A 19143-nucleotide genomic window follows, 5' to 3' on the forward strand; every position below is an offset into this window, starting at 1 on the left:
TCATATCAGCTGGGAGGTGGGGTGGGACACATGGATTGTTTATCCCAGGGGTCAGTTCTGGCCCAGGATAATTTGCTACTTTCACAAAAAGACTTACTAAATTGCCTGGCAGCAAGAATGGCCTTATTTATTACTGTTACCTACACTGTAATATGTAGTAGAAGCCCTATAAACTATATATGTAAGAGAGAAGGAGGTTTCCAAGAGGGTTTTGATGAAACAATTTTTCACAAAGAAGATTAAGTTCATTTAGGTTGAGCCAACCCATTTGGGTTGGCTGCGGTGACCCAACGGCAAAGAAATGGCTGGAAGGTTATTGTGCATTGCTTTGTCTATATATTCTCAAATGGCCAGGGGTGGATTTCTTCTCCCGTGAAAGAAAGAAAAAGTAAAAGAAAGAACGAGGTGGATAGATAAAAAAAGTATATTAAACTGACTGACAGGTACGAGAAAGCACAGGCAAACACACACCATGGCTTGATTCATTTTAACGCAACTAATTACACAAAACTATCCAAATGTGCTGATCACATCAAGAGGCAAATGAAAAACTTTGCTTTAAAAAAAGCATTTCTTTTTTTGTGTGCTGACAGCAGTTTTGGTACATTTATGTACTAGGTATGATGTGTATTAGGTACTATTTATGTACACATGGCTTGATTTACAAATTCAGATACATTAACTCAAAGGTATATATTTTAGAAGAGGGCACTTGATGGGGCAAGAGGACACAGGGAGAGGTCTATGAAAGGATTTTATGGGAGCTCTGCTCACTGCAGGCCCTCTTACCTTGCGTGGTTCCATCCAGTCCCATGATGAATTTCATTGATCTGATGATTTGCTCTGCTATTGGGGGGCTCATGGATGTAGCATAAGCAGCACTATGTGAGTGAACCCGTAAATAATCCACCACGTCCTTTAATAAAGGAGGAAAATCCAAAAAGAAGGCAATTAAATCTCACTGTTGGTGGTGATAATCACCTCTTGTCCCAACCCCATTTCATTATAGCATAAGACATTTGATTCTTGAATGTGGCCCAGTTTTCAGTGGGCATTACCAAACATTTGTCTATCCCTTTTCTTAGTTTCTCTCTCACAAACCTAGGAAGTATTTGGTAGAGGATGTAAATTTGGAGTTGAGATCTATAAGGCCAAACCAGATGTGTAAAAGAAAAAATATTTCCCAAACATTTGTTGAGTGCTTAGTATTCCGGAGTGTCCAAAGAACACAGAGTGTGATCTTGTCATTGAGGATATTACATTAAATTGTGCCCATGGAAAAGTAATGGTAGGAAACGTAATACGCCATATAAACTAGTATATGCATAGGAAAGAGAGGGGGTATTTGCTAGTTGGAATAGATAGGGAAAGTTCCAGAAAGAAAGTGAAATTGATTAGGTCTTGAAGAATAAAGACAAATATAGAGCAAACGAAAACTTGGGTGGGGCGGTTGGAGTGGCAGAAGGGAGAACTGGTTATGCCTTGGGCAATAGGAAACTACTGCGATTTTGTGCAACATTATTTGGAGTTCCAACTCACTACAGAAAGCTTGTTTTCAGTGTCAGTGGGAGGAATGATTCTCCGCCTGTGTGTCTGACTCCTGAAGCTCAATGTAAGGTCCCATGTAAGCCTGCTGAGAGCCTAAAGAAGGTCCAATAACCTAATGTCACAGTCAGGAGGGCCTCAGAGCACTCAGCTGGAGGCACTCAGCTCCAGCTGGGAATACCATCTATCTGCCCACCTGTACTAGCTCATTACCTGGGACCTTCAGGGTGCTCTGCAGAAAAGCTAATGCACTGATGATGGCTCTCTATATTAGCAGTGGGGTCTGTAGAGGATCAGCCACCTTCTCTTCTAGGACAACAAGACAATTTAAAATCCCACTTAAGGGTCCTTTCTAATTATTCCCTCTTCTAGGTGAACTGGGATGGGGGAAACTCTGTGTTGGGCAAACCCATAAACCCTCTTCATAATCCTCGCTTCATTGGCTATATCCATCCCGCCTCTGAGCCTGGGACTGTGCCCCACCCTCCACTTTTCTGTCTCTGTTGGGGTCTTGGTGGCATGGTTGTTCATAAGCATTTTAAACATTCACTGCTCATCATCTTCAGTAAAGAGAGTTACCTGCTTCCCAGCTGGTTGGTGGCATGATGCCTCTACCTGGCCCATGCAGGGAACCAGTAGGTCCATTTTCTCCTTCCTGCCTTCTTCAATATGCCCTTCACTCTAAATCCCATCTTTCATGGGATCTTTCTTCCCTGGAATTCTTTCTTTCCTTTCTCCTTCATTTTACATTCTTTTTTCATTCCTTTTTTGTTTCTTTCTTCCTCTTTGCTTTTACTCAGGTTCCCTCCCTCCTTTTAATTTCAAATTCTCCACTTGATGTTTTTCTCTGTTTCTATTTTCTCCTTTCCTCCTTTTTTTCTTTCTCTTTTCTTTCCCCACCCCTGACCCCGTACCTTCTTGATTTGGGCTATGTTCTGGGTATGGAAGTCCAAGAAGAGAAGAATAGAAAAACTAGTTCTTGGCAGGTATTATCCACTTATATTAAAATTAAAATTCAAGTCCTATCTATTCTTTTGTTTGGTGAATCTCTTTTGTTTAGGGGATTTTGACTATATTTGAAGAGTGTATGTCTGATGACCCGAGGCACTGGGCACATGACATTAGGGATGTTCACTTTGGAGGATGGCTGGGTCGGGGTGCTGCTCAAAGAGAGAGAGGCAGCCATTTTCCAGAGTAGCTTCAGCAGAGCTGTCCTTCACAGCTTTATGTTCAGTGCTCTCTTTGGGCAGCAGCAAGGGTTTTCTTTCTCTGTTAAGAGCTGGTACCTCCCAGCAGGATGCTGAGGAAGCCAACTAGGCGACATGGAGGGGCTCCTGTGGGACTGAGTCAGGAAAGGGCTGTTTCAGGGAGGTAATCTGGCCCTGAAGAATGGGTAGGTTTGGATATACACAGAAGAAGGGGAAAGCAAAGACATGTGCTAAAACTAGGAATTGAGATGGCATCTTAAGCAGCCAACAGTGGAGGAGTCAATTAAGAGTGGAGAGAGAAGCTAGAGCTTCCAAGAAAAAGTGATAAGGGGTTGTCTCCTTGAAGGTAAGTATGACCTTGGAGTTACGGCAGAGGCTGTGGATTGTTTGGGTTCAAACTCTGGCTCTGCCACTTACTGATATGTGACTGTGTGCAATTTATTAAACCTCTTTGTACCTTAGTTTTCTTCTTTGAGAAATGAGACAATGATAATACCTCAGAGTCATGAGGATCGAATGTGTTAATACACATATAGTGCTTACAATAGTATCTGGTATAATATACAGTGAATAACTGATGCTGTTGCTAGTTATCACTGGATTTTCTCTTTTTTAAGATTTTTTAAAAAGATTTTATTTATTTATTTATCTTTAGATGGGAAGGAGAGAGGGAGAGAAACATCAATGTATGGTTGCCTTTTGTGCGTCCCCTGCTGGTAGTTAGCCTGCAAGGAACCGGCATGCAACCCAGGCACGTGCCCTGACTGGGAATCAAACCGCGATCCTCTGTTTTGCAGGCCCATGCTCAATCCACTGAGCTATGCCAGCCAGGGCTTATCACTGGATTTTCAACCAAGAAATTCTTAGAACTGGGAGAATGTATGGAAGGAGGAGACCAAAATATAAAAGCTCCTTGGAGTCCCCTTATCCCAGCTCCCTCATTTTGCAGAGAGTAATGTTCTAAGTTTATGTAGCTACACATTGGACCCAGGCACCACACTAAAGATTTTCAGTCTAGAACTTCATCCTTATTTGAGTGAAAAAAAAAAGGCAAACAGAGGCTTTAAAGAAAGGTGTACCCAAACTTGACAGATTGCTTGACTTTGAAGAGATGACATAGCTGAAATAGTCACTGATATATCTACAGATGAAATTCATTGGCTGCTTGAGGCTCCAATGAATTTTAAGAACTTTATGTGTTAACTCATTTTAGTTTCATAATAACTCTGTGAGGTAGGTACTATTTTTATCCCCATTTTCTGGATGGGATTGCTGAGTCATAGAAAGGATCAGAAAATTATCTAACTAAATAGTGGTTGGATAACAAGGATATGAACCCAAAGATCCTGGCTCCGGAATCCACACTCTTCAAACCACACTTATTACTTCTTCAGACCAGAAGAAGGGGGACCAGGAGGGCAAAGAGAAGCCTCCCTTCACTTCTACTTTTTCCTAATCCAGAGGGATTGTTTCTCTCTTTTAGGGGGGAGGACGGGAGAATTCGTTATATACTAAAGTATTTATAGTACTAAGCCATAGACTGAATTGCATCAGTATTAAATGTTTCATGTCTATTAATCTTATATCTCCAAAAAGACTGAAATTTTGAGAGTAGGGAACAGAGTTATACACATTTCTGAAAATGCAGGGTGGTCTGTTAAACACGTATGGTCTAATACCGATGGAGAACAGGGTTGTTTTAAGGATTACGGAAGGATGGTGAGGGTTCCTGAAGTATACAGGGGGACACTAAGCTGCTTTCTTAGGAAGAAAAAAAAGTAGACTTGTGGCATCACTGACAAAGATCAGACAAGGAAACAAAACAAGGCCGCTTTGATACCTAAAGGGCTCTTCTCAATGTCCTCACCCCCCAAATTTCCTTCGAAAATTGAGAAATTTCATAAAACCAAGGCCACGTGCATTCTTAGTTTGAATTAAATGCCTCATCAGTGCAATATCACTTCCTTTTAAAGTTAAGACTATCTTGCCCATAATCTTATTTCTTCTAGACTGAGTCCATTTTCTATCAGAGTCTGAGTGTAGAGACATGGACTAATTTGCTTGTGTGGTTAGAAAAGTGGGGTTCTTTGAGTAACTTCTGCAGAGCATCTGAAAGCCTCGTTTTATGCTTTCTTTTTTTTTAAATTCCATTTTAGCATTCCCCCATTGGGTGCCATGAGCCACGAATTAAGATTTGGCTTTTGTCTTTTGCAAGGCGAGTCTGGGTTGTGTCTTCCTTCAGGGTAGGTTAGAGGTCTTCTCACACTGAAGTTTCCATGTCCATTTGTACTTTCAAAATCCTGATTATTTTCTCTACCCATAGGCCTGGAGTTCAAGGACAAAGGTGGCTTTTCTGAGAAAATCAGACAGGAGACTCTTAGAATAAACATCTTGGCGTTCATTCCATGACCCCCAGTTACTTCAAAGGGCTGTTAAATACAGCCAGGGCTGAGCACACAGGGCAGAGCTGGCTTCTGCAAGAGGGCTGCCTTCGTCTGGCACACACGCTTGTGGGGCTAATGCTCACTCCAAACTCGGCTGCTCTGTCCCACATCCCTCCTCCAGAATTCCAGCCCTGCAACCTATCAGTCATGAGGGCTACCTTTGCTTTATTCATCTGTAAGTCTCTGGTCAGCCAGTGGAGACTGTGAAAGGCAGTGGTCAGCACTAGGTGTGCAAGAAAACTCAGGATCATACCTGAGAAAAATGTGGACATCAAAACTGGGTTTACAGTGTTGACCCATCTCCTCAGCAATTGGATCAAGAAAAATTAAAAAGTAGAAATAAGAAAACTAGCCACATTATCTCAGGCATTCTTTGAAAAGCCATTCATGGCATGGAACTCCGACAAGTGAAGATAAGTACCTGACATTTTACCCCCCAAATCTTAAAAGAACAGAATGTTCCAAGTTGGGTTGCTCACAGATCATCTTATAGCCACTCCAAACTCAAGGTGAGCAAAAGAGCAAAATCTTGCTGACCTTTGAGAGACTTTTTGGCAGTTTCCCTGAGGTGGGGAGAGAAGCGTGAGGTCAGGGCAGTAAACTGCAGTGAGCAGAGATGACTTAGTAGGACACTTTGTGACAGGAAGACTGAGGCCAAGATAAAATCTCTACTCTCTGTGTTAGTATCTTAGCATCAAATGCTTTTTAAAATCCTGTTGTTTGTTTCCAAATATCTTTTCTTACATGATGTATCTGATTGCTAAGGTATACAGTTCTCAGCTTGACCAGCTCCACAAAGATTTCTAGAACCTCCCAGTAACTGTTAGTGAGAATATGTATAGTCTGCCTATAACCAGCCCTAATATTCACATTTAGAAAGAGAGGTAGGAACCAGTAAGTCATGTTTTGTAGCTTTTTAGACCCAAGTGATATTTTCAAGTCTCCCAAGTTTTACTCAGAACTCAATGAACATAGTAAAATTTAAATTATTAGGGTTTCAGAAAAATGTAAAGTCCTAATACGGGCATGTCAGCATTTTATATGGTTAATTTTGTTGCCTTTTAACTGATTGGTTTCGAAGCCTGTATATTTTTGCGGTACACATCAAATTGAGACATAACCTGAAAAATATCCAGGAAAATTTATATGGTGAAGCTCTGAAAGTGGTATTCTACTTAAACAGATAAGTAACAAGATTTTTTTCAAGCAAAAGCATTAGTATTTGTCCTACCCTATGTCCCAGTTAAAAAAGCAGTTTAAAACAAAGTGAAAATTCTTCACAAAGTTATTCAAAGTCTAGGGGAATAAACATTATGATTTAAATCGAAACTAAACATAATTTAAAGTTAACATAATTTTAAAAACTGAAGGTAAGAAAAGCTGATACAGAAGTCTCAACGAACTCAGCTCATTAGGCTGGAAGGAAACCACAGTTTATCTGGGTTTGTCAGTCTGACCAAAAAATACCTTTCCAGACAGGTGTCTATCTGACTGATTTTTAAGTCACCAGGGAATGACACATACATACACCTTCTCAAGTGACCTCCTATCTCCTGCTCACTCTTCATGTCTTGAAAACCCCTTATGTTTTCTAGGTTTTGCATCTTGCTGTTTCAAGACGGAAACTCTGTACAGGCTAATGATATCTGCCAAACACTTTCTGATTCTTGCTGCCATCTAGTGGTAAACTCGTAAACTGCAGGGCAACATGAAGGAGTAGAGAGGTAGGGGAGGAGGAAAGGGAGGAGGAGGCAGAGGAGGAGGAATAATTCAATCCTCTGTACCCAAGTACCATATGCACAAAATGAGTATTTTAAAGAGCAAGAAAACAAACAGATTTGTATACATTTTCTGCATCCTGATTAATATAAATAATAATTTTCACAATTGCTCAGTATCTACCCCAGATGAATAGAAGTTGCATAGACAAGAGCAAGTACACCTTTAAAATAGTCTACTGACTTTGGGATGGAGAGTGTGAGAGAAAACTGTGAGCTGGTCCTTACTTCGGGGTAACCATGAACCTTTGTTTAAAGTGATATCAAATGAAGAAACTCTAAGGGGGAAAATGTGACAACTACCAAATTTGACAATATTTCAAGGATCTGCTTGCTTCAGTTTATTCAGGTGACTTTAGTTCAGGAAACAGAGTTATGCCTGGTTAAAATTTTTCTAGCTCAGAACTGCTGCTAAAGTAATCACAAAACCACAAGCTCACAAACTACTGTAGTCTGGAGAAGGGGACTCCTACATCTGAGGAGTCCTACCCTCTGATCCCACTGCCTTTTCACTCAAGGAAGGGAACATTTAACCTTTCACCAGATTTAGCTGAAGTTCGTAGGACCCTGGGCATTCCTAATGTTTTTAGCATCACCCAGCTAATTCCCATAGGAGGAAGAACAATGCTTTGAGCTTGAAAAAAAGTAGTACTTATTGAAGGGTAAAGAACATTGAAAACTCTGAACATCTGAAGCATTTGTGCAACTCATCGCTGGGCAAGTGGCCACAATGAAATAGTTGTTTTAAATAACAGGATTTCGATGCCCACACTGTTTTCAGCTGTCCTTCCTGGTTTGTCCACCTGGCTTACTGTGAGTCTGAACTCTCGATCCTGCTGGTCCCAGTAAGCAAGGAACTCAGAATTTTAGATAAGCCGTTGATGCCACCTGCACTAGTGGCACTAGTTTGGGCTTGCTGTGCCTGCCTAGGTGGAGCCAACACCACTGTCATGCAGTCTCTTTGGGACAGGCGTAGGCCTGTGTGATAGCTATCAGGATGTGGATAGAACTGCCGTACAATGAGGTAGGCAAACTGTCTCCTTTATCTCTCAAACCCAGGTTTTGAATATTTCATTTTGCTTTCTGCTTCCCTCTTCTTTAAAATTTCTTTTGACATTTATTGGTTTATTCTGGCAACCCCCTTGGTGATATTGGCATTAGAATGACCCTGGTAACACTCACTTAACAGTCTAATCTCATCAGATCAGAATTTTTAAGGCATATGGGTTTTAGAGGATGATGAGCTATGATCCATGAATTACCCAAAATTGTGAGAGAGAATTATTTTGCAGAGAAATCCCTTAAAAGGAGGTTTCTAATCTTGTGACTACTATTTTGGTCAACACTCTATAAGCCCACATTGTAGCACAGGTTCACCTCTTGAATATCTGATCTTTGCCTGCACTGTTGCTTTGTATTTTCATGCCATGAAAACCACACGGCTTCCAGTTTTGTAACATCTCCTTATCATTTTTGTGATTTGGTATACAAAAATATCATCCCCCACCATTGGCCTATAGAACTGACATTCATTCTAAGACTTCTTCCACACTGCCTGCAGAGTTCATTGTCCCTCTCCTTTGTGCTGTCTTTGCCTGTGTATACCTCTAGTTTAATTTTATAGTAATGTGATTACTCATCACATGTTCCTCTGCATTGTCAGAGGGTGAGCTCATTGACATCCTGGGGGCTACTTGGCTGTGAACCCCCTGTCATGGGGATACAGTGACCAAATGAGGTGTGGTGAACTGAACTGGAGTTCTCGTGGAACCCAGTTAAGCCCTTCAGAATGTCCCCGGGTTGTTCAAGTTTTAAACAGATGCAAGGAGCCCCTCCCCTCTCTTACCTTCCTTCCAGCTATGTAACCTCCTGATGCTCCAAAGCTTTTGGTGAATGTGCCCATAAGCACATCAATATCTCCAGGGTCCATTCCAAAGAACTCCACTACACCCCGGCCAGTTGGACCCACAGACCCAATACTGTGAGCTTCATCTATGTAGAGGTAAGCCTTGTATTTCTTCTTTAGAGCCACGATCTGGGGCAGATGCACAATGGAACCTTCCATGCTAGGGGCATAAGGAGAAATGTTCATCACTAGTGTGTACATACCCTCCTAGGAAGTTCTGTGTTAGTCTCCCTTTCAATATTCTGCAGGCAGCCTGCCCTAACACCAGTCTGGGATGGCAGAGATGTTTCACTCTTTTCTTCTTAAAGGATATTTTTTTTTGGCTGAGACAACCTTCTCAGTCTGACAAGGCTAATCTGGCAGTACTTTATAGGAAAAGAACAAGTTACATTTAGTGGGTTTAAGTGCTTTGAGCTGTTGTAGCTAATTCCCAAGTAAACAATTAGCTCACAGCATTGTCGATCAATTTATTTTTAAGATGACAAGTTTAGTTAGACTAACAACTATGGATTTTGGGTATTTTGCTAGTTTTAATTAAATTGCTTCATGTAGTCTGTCCTTATCAGCCTGTCACTCTGTATTTGGCCAGTTCTCGCCCTCTCTGACCTAAACTCAGTGCTTAAACTCCTGGAGATTGAAAAAAGGAATTAAAAACACACAAAATAACTTTATTTTAGGACACATAGTATTAATTAAGACACAATAGAAAATTCTTAGGATCTTTTATGCAATACAGTCATCCCCACTCATCTATGGGGGCTACGTTCCAAGACCCCCAGTAGATGCCTGAAACTAAGGATAGTCCAAACCCTCTATATACTGCATTTGTTTTTTCTATACATACATATCTGTAGTAAAGTTGAATTTATAAATTAGAATAGTAATAGATTAACAACAATAATACAGCAAAATACAGTTGTAGCACTATACTGTAATAATTGTTATGTGAATGTGGTCTTTCTCTTGCTCTCTCTCTCTCCGATAACTGCCCAGACCTGATAACTGAGGTGACTGCTAAGGGACCAATGGTTCAGGGAGTGTATATAGTGTGGATACTCGGGACAAAGGGCTAATTCATGTCCTGGATGAATGGCGAAATTTCATCACACTACTCAGAATGGTGCACACTTTAAAACTTATGACTTGTTTATTTCTGGCACTGTGAATTCAATATTTTTGGACTGTGGTTTGCCACAGGTGACCGAAATGGCATAAAGGAAAACTGCAGATGTGGGAGACCTCTGTACTCATTGGAAATCAAGGGTTCATGTGAGGTATCCGGTGGTGTCCCCTATTTCTGTTCCTTCAGGGCAATGCTTGTCAGTCCTGAGTGAACGTCAGAATCCCCTGAATGGTTTCCTAGAGCACAGATGGCTGGGCCCCTGCCCCAGAGTTTTCTAATTCAGTAGGTCTGGGACGGGCTGAGAATATGCGTTTCTACCAAGCTCCTGGGACGTGCCATGGTGCTGGTTGGGGACAACAGTGAAGAACCACTGCTGCAGATAAACTGTTTTGTTGTAGCCCTGAGTGCTTACTTTTTCATGGTATTATAAATTGCCAAAACACCTCAGGTTCTCCAGTAATGAGAAAAATATGAAATACATAAATAAGCAAAATTATACTTTATATTTCCATGGCTACTCTGAAAGTCAATGACTTCAGTCAGTTCTCAGAACACTTGGTAAGCTGTGTCTGCATCGCACACAGTTTTGAGTGAACTGACAAGTGAGTCCTACGAGAACACAGACTAGCACCCTCACCTCACAAAGGAGTTTGTCAAACAATTCAAGCAACCCGTCAATTTAGTTCAAGAGCTAATCAACTGATGCAAACAGAGTTGAACTTTTCCTTTCTTCCTAATTAGTTTATTTATTAAAGTTAATATATTTAGAAAAATAAACCTAAGTGTTAGGTCAATTCAATCAAAACAGTCCAGCTGGTTGTACAAGTACCCAGACCGATGGTGTTGGTTTGGAGGGAGTATGATGATCAAGGGTAGCGTGTGTATGTGTGTTTAAAGGACTTTGTTTTTTAGAGCAGTTCTAAGTTCACAGCAAGATTGAGAGGGAAGTACAGAAATCCCCCACATGCTCCATGCCTCACGCATCTGCATAAACTGCCACCACTATCAGCATCCCCCGCCAGAGCGGCACATTTCATACAGCTGATGGGCCCCCATTGACACATCATCACGTGAATTCTGTAATTTACACTAGGGCTTATTCTTGGTGTTGTACATTCTATGGGTTTGGACAAATGTATATATAACGATATGCATCACACATGTTCATCATACCACCTATTTTCACTGCCCTAAAACTCCACGGTGCTCTGCTTATTCTTCCTTGCCCCCACTCAACCCCTGGCAACCACTGATCTTCTTATTGTTTCCATACTTTTATCTTTTCTGGAATGTCAGCAGTTAAACTCATACACTATGTAGCCTGTCTAAATTAGCTTCTTTCATTATTAAAGTGCATTTACTTTTTCTCCATGTCTTTTCATGGCTTGATAGCTCATTTCTTAGTGCTGAATAATATTCCACTTTTGGATGTGCCACAGTTTATTCATTCACTTGCTGAAAGCTTGCTTCCAAGTTTTGACAATTATGAATAAAGATGCTATAAAGATTTATGTAGATGGTTTTGTGTGGACACATCTTTCCCACTTCTTTAGGTAAGTACCAAGGAATATGATTGCTGGATTGTAGATAAGAACATGTTTCACTTTGTAAATTACCAAACTATCTCCCAAAGTGGCTGTACCATTTTGCATTCTTTCCATCAATGAGTGAGAGTTTCTATTGTGACACATCCTTGCCAACATGTATTGTTGTCAGTGGTCCAGATTTTGGCCATTCTAATAGATGCGTACCTGTAGTGGTATCTCATTGTTGTCTTAGTTTGCATTTTTCTAATGCTATAGATGTGGAACATCTTTTCACATGCATATTTCCATCTGTATATCTCTGTATATCTTCTTTGTATACCCATTAAGGTCTTTTTTTTTAAAGGAGAGCATTTCCTTTTTTTAAGGATTTTATTTATTTATGTATTTTTAGAGGGGAAGGAGAGAGGGAGAGAAACATCAATGTATGGTTGCCTTTTGTGCATCCCTTGCTGGGAGTTGGCCTGCAGGGAACTAGCCTGCAACCCAGGCATGTGCCCTGACTGGGAATAGAACCGTGATCCTCTGGTTCACAGGCCTGTGCTCAATCCACTGAGCTACACCAGCCAGGGCCCATTAAGGTCTTTGGGCAATTTTTTTAAATTAATTGATTTGAGAGAGAGAGAGATTGATTTGTTGTTCTACTTATTTGTACATTTATTGGCTGTGCCCTGACTGGGGACTGAACCTTCAACCTTGGCATACCAGGACAATGCTCTAACCAAATAATGCTGAGCTATCTGGCCAGGGCTTTGGCTTACTTTTTAATCAGGTTGTTTGTTTCTTTATTATTGAATTTTAAGAGTTCTTTTATATTTTAGATAGCAGTCCTTCATCAGATGTATCTTTTGCAAATATCTTCTCTCCATCTGTGGCTTGTCTTCTAATTATCTTGACATTGTCTTTTGCAAAACTAGAGCTTTTTATTTATCTGTTTATTACTATTTTTATTGTTTAAGCTCTTAATTTTAACGAATCCGTCTATCACATTTTTGCTTTACACAAAGTTGTTCTGAATGGCTGTTTTTAGATGTCAGTGAAATGAAGACCAAACAGTGTCAACTTCTAAGTTTGTGAGTTAATTCCATCATTTTCTTAGATAAATTGCTTGCTAGAGTTGTTTCCAGTGAGGAGGAGGCAGTACAGCCATCTAATTACCTAAGCTCAGGTTGTAGCCCTACCACTTACTAATGGGGGGGTGTGAGTAGCTTACATGATTCTGTGCCTCAGTTTTCTCGTATGTAAAATAAGCATGATGATGAGACCCTCTTTAGAATTTCTTTATAAGAATATCTAGAAATAGTGCTGATAAAGTATCTCACACATAAATGAGCACTGAGTGGGGTGTTGCTGTTCTTGGGAGAAAGCCGTTGTAAGAAGGCCTAACTTGAGAGGCGGGAGCCCTTGACAATGCTCTGTATTGCATCTTCTAGGAAAGAAGCATATGGATGTCACACATAATAAATGGCTTGATGCCCTCAAAATTCTAGATTTTCTTCTCATCTTTAAAATGTTTTAAGTTGGTAACACAAATATACTAGAAACATAACATGTCACAAATAACCATTCTTTGTTCTGGAACTGAATTTGGCAGGAGCCAGAGTTAATGTTGAACAATTTGCAGACACTCAGAGCGGCTAATTAGCCATCCGTCACTGGGGCTGGCTTAGCTGATGTTAGGAGTCTGCCCACCTGGTTTATATTTTTCCCTGTAAGATTAATGACTCTACAATACTGCTGATTTCTGGAGCTAATGCAGGGCACACATGAGTGTAGGGAGAACTCAGCATTTATAAAGAGTTATATTCACTTGCACTAAGTCTTCAATTTCTTATTGTGACCTAATTTGGGGTGCTGAGTTTGGTGCATAGAGACTATCTATGCTGAGATGTCTGTCAAAAACAATGTAGAAAACAAGGAGAGTGTTTAATTCTTTCTTTTGGAATAGAAAGTTGTTATTTCTTTTGACTTCAATAGAAGAAAATCAACTAAAATACAATTGAAGGTAAAAATAATGCCACCAGTTAATTTGAAGCCCTGTGCAGGGATCTGAATTATTCTTAAACCAGTGAGCCAGTGAATAATTTCTTTATGTCTTTTCTATTACATAATGTATTAGCTAAGTGACAGGACTCGTTTTTGAAATCTCCTTCTCACCACCATCTCCTCCAGATATAAACCATATTATCCACTAGCAGGACTGGGAATTAAATAGTGGCTTGCCAGCTTACATGGTGGAAAAATATCCTTGGTGGGCCCAAAGTATAACCCAAGGGGAGAAAAGAAGGTGGAAAGGAGAACAAAAAGAGCTGAGACCAATTAATAACAGAGTTACTAGTGTTTTTTATTCTTCATCTTTATTTGTTTAAATGCTAAAGGTATAGGTTAGAGATTACCACGGAAGTTTTCAGTGCTTAAACCCACACTATTTTGAGGAGAATGATTGCTGGATTGTAGATAAGAACATGTTTCATTTTGTAAATTACCAAACTATCTCCCAAAGTGGCTGTACCATTTTGCGTTCTTTCTATCAATGAGTGAGAGTTTCTATTGTGACACATCCTTGCCAACATGTATTGTCAGTGGTCCAGATTTTGGACCACTAGAGGAAATGGCATTTCAGAGACTTCACAATTTTCCATTCTATATATATACAAAGATACATATATGTCTTTTTGAATGGCTGAATGTTATTTCTTGGTTAACTTTATTTTAAAAGTTTGTGCTCCAGCTGTGCTAGTTTATATTTCATGTTATCTGGGACCCCTGTCTCCTTCTTTAGTATATTTTTAAATAATTTTGAGATTTCTCAACCACAATGAGTAAAAAACTAGACTTCCCAGAACATAAAATTAGAAGAGTGTGATTTCAAAGCAATACTTAAAAGACAATACAAATCAGAACACTAAAATATTACATTGCACTTTTAAACCAAAAATTACGGAGTCATGGAATTTTATGCTTCAAGTTTCAATCTTCCTATTTTACAAATAAAGAAACTAAGCCCTAGTTAGGCTAATGCTGAGAGTCAAATGGATAACCTTGCAGTTCCCATGTTTACTTCATTAGATGTGGACACATTAGCTTACTCTCCTGTTTATATTGGGCCTCTGTCTCAACAGGGCCACCTGGTTTGAATCCCAGCTCTGCTTCATCTCAGTTATCTGCCCTGGGGCAAGCTATTCAGGTCTCAGATCCTCAATATCTTCATCTTTACAATAACCTCAAGAGACCTGGAGAGGCTTACTACTCAAGACGGCACATGTGAAATGTTTAGCAAGGAAATCAATATGATTTCCTTCCTCTGACACCCCTCCTTGAGGTGAGTGAAGAGCAAGTGAAGCCACTTGGCTACATAGATGGTTTATATTCCAAGTTGCAACTTTCTTATTTGAAAATAAATTTAATGACATTGGGTGCAAGCTTACTATGGGCAGGACTTCGGCAAGCACCGGCTTCTAGGACCTCATTTACTTAGGAAAGAATGTTACAAAGGGAGGCAGCTGTAGGCAGCAATAATAGCAAGATTTGAATCCAGATCTCAGGTCTCCCTTCAAGTCCTGGCTATTCTACAGTCTATATGTAAATAGTAATACATAGGTTATTTGTAGATGTGACATTACTATTATGTTTGTTGTAATTATTATTATCTAACTGCTTTTGTGGCACTTACTGACTTCTTGGCCTTGGTATTTAGCCTTTTCTACATTGATACCTGCCTGAAAATTTCTAATTTGGTTGACTGTTCTCTCCTGAGTTATAAAAACATTGATTTATGTGAGTTTTCTGTGGCGGGATAATGTTGCCAATGGTAGGAAACCACAAGCAAGAGATTAAAAAAACCTGGGAGTGAAAATTCAACGGAGGCTTTGTATAGATGTCAACAAGGTAGGGGTCCATATTATATCTCTAAAAAGTAAAAATGAATTAAGCTATTGATTTTACATTCTTAACCTTGGCCCTCTGGAAAGTCTTGTGGGAAATAATTTTATTTTCTGGTGACAGCATCAAATGAGAACATCCATGTTCCAAAACTCTGTTTTAGGCTAGCTGTATTTTACAGTTGGGGAAACTGAAGCTCTAGGAGGTACTGAGGCCTAAGACATGCTCTGTCTCCTGGGTGTGAATGAAGCTTTTTAGTCACAGTCTCATTTAAAGACAAGATTCCTGTGCAGGAGACCTAAAAGGAACTTTTCCGTGACGGCACATCAGGGGAAGTGGGCACTTCATTCTGTGTATACCTGCAAGGTTAATTGAGCCATTTGGGTAGACCCCACCAAAGATGGCTGCCTGCAAGTCTTCCCATCCCTGTACACTAAGCCAGTTTTCCCATCAGGAGGTGGGCTCTATTTCCCCTCCTTTTGAATATGGGCAGGCCTTGTAATGTGCTCTGACAAATAGAGTGTGGCAGAGCAGAAGAAGCACTGCACCAGTTCTGGGCCTGGCCCTTAAAAGGCTGTCAGCTTCTGCTTTCCTTCTCTTGGAATCAGCTGCCATTCTGTAAGGCAGCTCTGGCTGGATGGGACAAGACTACATATAGAGACAGTATCCTAGTGAAGAGGAAAGAACAAAGCACTTCAGTCAACAACCAGTGCCAAGAGCCCAAATGAGTGGGTGAGGCCATTTTGGATGCTCCAGCCCCCACTGAACTCCCAGCATAATACACCCCCATGAATGATCCCTAACCAACACCATGTGGAGCAGAAGGAGAACTGCTCAGGTGGTCCAGACCGCCCACAGTAGCATGGGAAATAACAACTCATTGCTGCTGTGTGAGCCATTATATTGTGCAGTGGTCTAGAGGGGGGACTGCAAAACATTGGAATGTATTTATAAAAATTGTGTGTTTATTCTTACATGTTTAAACTCTAATCACCTTCAAAAGTATTCCCCATTTGATGTAATATAACTATTGAGACTTTTTCCACTGCTCAGAACAGTTTTTTTTAACTCATTGATTTTGATGCCTTTTAGTGTTTCTGCCATTTTTTGTTTCACTTCTTTCAAATCGGCAAAATGTTTCCCTTTGAAGATTTTTTTTTTCATCTAAGGATACACTAAAAAGTTGCTCTGGGAGAGATCAGGTGAACGGGGAGGGTGGAGCAGGAGGGTCATGCCATTTTTGGTCAAAAACTGCTTAACATTCAGTGTGGTGTGGGCAGGTATGCTCACCAATTACCCATCATGAAATGGGTAAATGCATTGAAAGTCTTCAAAAAAAATCACCAAAGCTGAAAACTGCCTCCAATACCAATGCCAGCTGGTGCACTGATACAGATGGGGTCTCTAGAACACTCACCTGGCAAGGGAGCCTGTACTATAAGGGGCCTGCCCTCCAGAAGATAATTCTGTTTTTCAGGGGGTCCCCCCTTATATTATGCAGTGATAGATAACAGAACAGTCATCACTACTAGTGAAGCCTAAGTTGTGGTTTGGTGCCATGCTGGTCTACAGCCAGAAGTCCACACCCAGCAACCCAGTCCTCCTGAGATCGTGGTAGGATGCAGGTTCTGTGTAGCCATTAACGATACCTGCTGCTGGAGTGATTTCTTTTATTACTGATGGGAATATTTGAGAGTAAAACGCTGGTGGTCCACTTAATTTCAGCCATGATCAATGTGCTTACAATGCAATTTTACTTTAGTGGAGTCATGTTTTATTTATTTTCAGTTGGATTTTGTTTACTCTGATTAATGGAGATGCCCCATCTGCTCTCCCTCAGCTGGTATATCCTCCCGATATTCCAGGGCTGAGTAACAGGTGTTTAGATAAGGGCTCCGCTCCCAGACTGGCAGCTGTCGAAAACCACACAGGAAGAAATATCTATGCCTGTGGCATGATAGTCCAGAGACAATGTGTAATTATTTCCTAAAAGTAGCAAGTTCAGGGCCAGTGAACAGTTCAATTATTCTACAGCAGGGTTTTCCAACCTCAGCCTCGTTGACAGTTGAATTGGACGATTCTTTGTTGCAGGGGACTATTCTGTGCATTGTAAGATGTTTAGCAGCACCCCTGGCCTTTGCCTACTTACTAGACAGACGCCAGTCTGTTCTGCAGGTGTGACAATGAAAATCGCCAAATGTGCCTCAGATTGGGGTGGGTTTTGGGTAAGAATTTACCCTGGCTGAGAATGCTGCTCTAGGGTGATCCCAGAGATTTCATAAACAGGACACGCTCACAGGCTGACAGGAGTTCCTGATGGGTGAGGCAGGGGTGGCCCTCTAGAAACTTGAAATGCCAACTTTGCAACCCCACAGGGGCACTGGGAACATGGAGAGCATCAACCGTTGGGGCAGTAAGTACTGGAGAAAAAGAATAAAGTGGTGCTAGGATGATGATGACAGTGCCGCTGCTGCTGCTGGCGATGATGCTAATTTTAAATTCGGGAGAAGGCACTTCTTTTTTTTCCCAAAATGGATAGAGACACATTTCATCTGCTGCTTATTATTTAATTAAGGAAAACAGTGTGCACTCTGGGAAAAACTGGATTAGTTGGCTTAAAGAAATGCTACTTCTATTCTCAAGTCTTCTTTGTGGACACACTCCTCTATTTTGGGAAGTTAAGCCCTCCTTCTCCTCTTTTCGTATTTTTCACTTTTCTATAATTTTCTCATAGGAAACATCTTCCTCCATTCCTCTAATGTTAGGACTGTTTGAGAACTGATTTAGGAGTGAGTAACTTCTGAGATAATGTTTCTTGGCTCTAGGACTAGTGTATGTAACAGAAACAGAGCTTGGAGGACATTTCCATTTCAGTAGTAATAATCAATTCAGACAGGAAATGAGGCAGACTCAGTCACAAGCCGCAATATAAAAGTATAGCTCTGCATAGCTTCAATGGGTGTTTTGTCTGCTAAGCTCCAAAAGGGTAGGAAAACTCAGGCTAGCATACCTTCAGACGCTAAGACTGTTTCCTCCCCTACCCTCCCCCAGTTCTGTATGGAGAATTGTACTCTAAGTTGAAGAAAATGAGCAGGCCTTTTGTATTTTGATACCAGTTACCAACTACTGGCCAAGTCCAGCAAGCAACTGGAGCTGGAGTGCACTATCCAGTTAGAAACATCCAGGTTCCTATGAGCAACATCTACTAGAGTTTTAAAGGAAAGGAACATTCTGATGTTGAATCACCCAGCCCGTAAAAGCCTTTGAAACTGTGGGACAGCCAAAGGTAGAGGAAAAAGTCAGTGCCAGTCAGTGATGTCCTGTGAGGGTATTTCTGAAGATGGCTTTATAAGCATGCCCCTCCCAGGTGCTCCAACATATATATAGTCATTAAAAAGACAGGTGACCCAAGGCCCGCCAGCTCACATGAGTAGCTCTAGCTCAGATCCCTCCGTAATACCTGTATTTAGCCCATTTTTCTCTTTACCTAGGAGAGTTCAGCCTTTTCCCATCTGCCAGCTTGCTGTGGGCTTCAGAGTATTCAGATATCTCCGGTTATTTACATACCTGTAGACGCCCTCCACCAGGATGAGAATCTTTTTCCAAGCTCTGTGGGTTCGAGGCTGGCCGTAGATTACAGCATCTCTCAGGAGCTTCTCTAGGCTTTGCATATCTTTAAATAATACAGAAACAGAAACAAAAAAAACAAATCC

The 19143-nt window shown here is 40.8% G+C and overlaps 1 protein-coding gene across 1 annotated transcript in view; it reads right to left on the reverse strand.

The window, feature by feature from the left end:
* SPTLC3 (serine palmitoyltransferase long chain base subunit 3) overlaps nucleotides 1-19143 on the reverse strand; it is a 141538-nt gene that overhangs the window by 30887 nt on the left and 91508 nt on the right. Inside the window, exons 7-9 of the mRNA XM_037031364.1 lie at nucleotides 18998-19103; nucleotides 8822-9041; nucleotides 790-916 (exon numbers count right to left, since the gene is read on the reverse strand). Coding sequence (XP_036887259.1) covers nucleotides 790-916; nucleotides 8822-9041; nucleotides 18998-19103 — 453 coding nt within the window. The remainder of the gene's footprint in view (nucleotides 1-789; nucleotides 917-8821; nucleotides 9042-18997; nucleotides 19104-19143) is intronic.

The sequence above is a fragment of the Sturnira hondurensis genome, unplaced genomic scaffold (genome assembly GCF_014824575.4).
Source record: "Sturnira hondurensis isolate 20B ecotype Veracruz unplaced genomic scaffold, ASM1482457v3 Scaffold0001813, whole genome shotgun sequence".
Taxonomy (NCBI): domain Eukaryota; kingdom Metazoa; phylum Chordata; class Mammalia; order Chiroptera; family Phyllostomidae; genus Sturnira; species Sturnira hondurensis.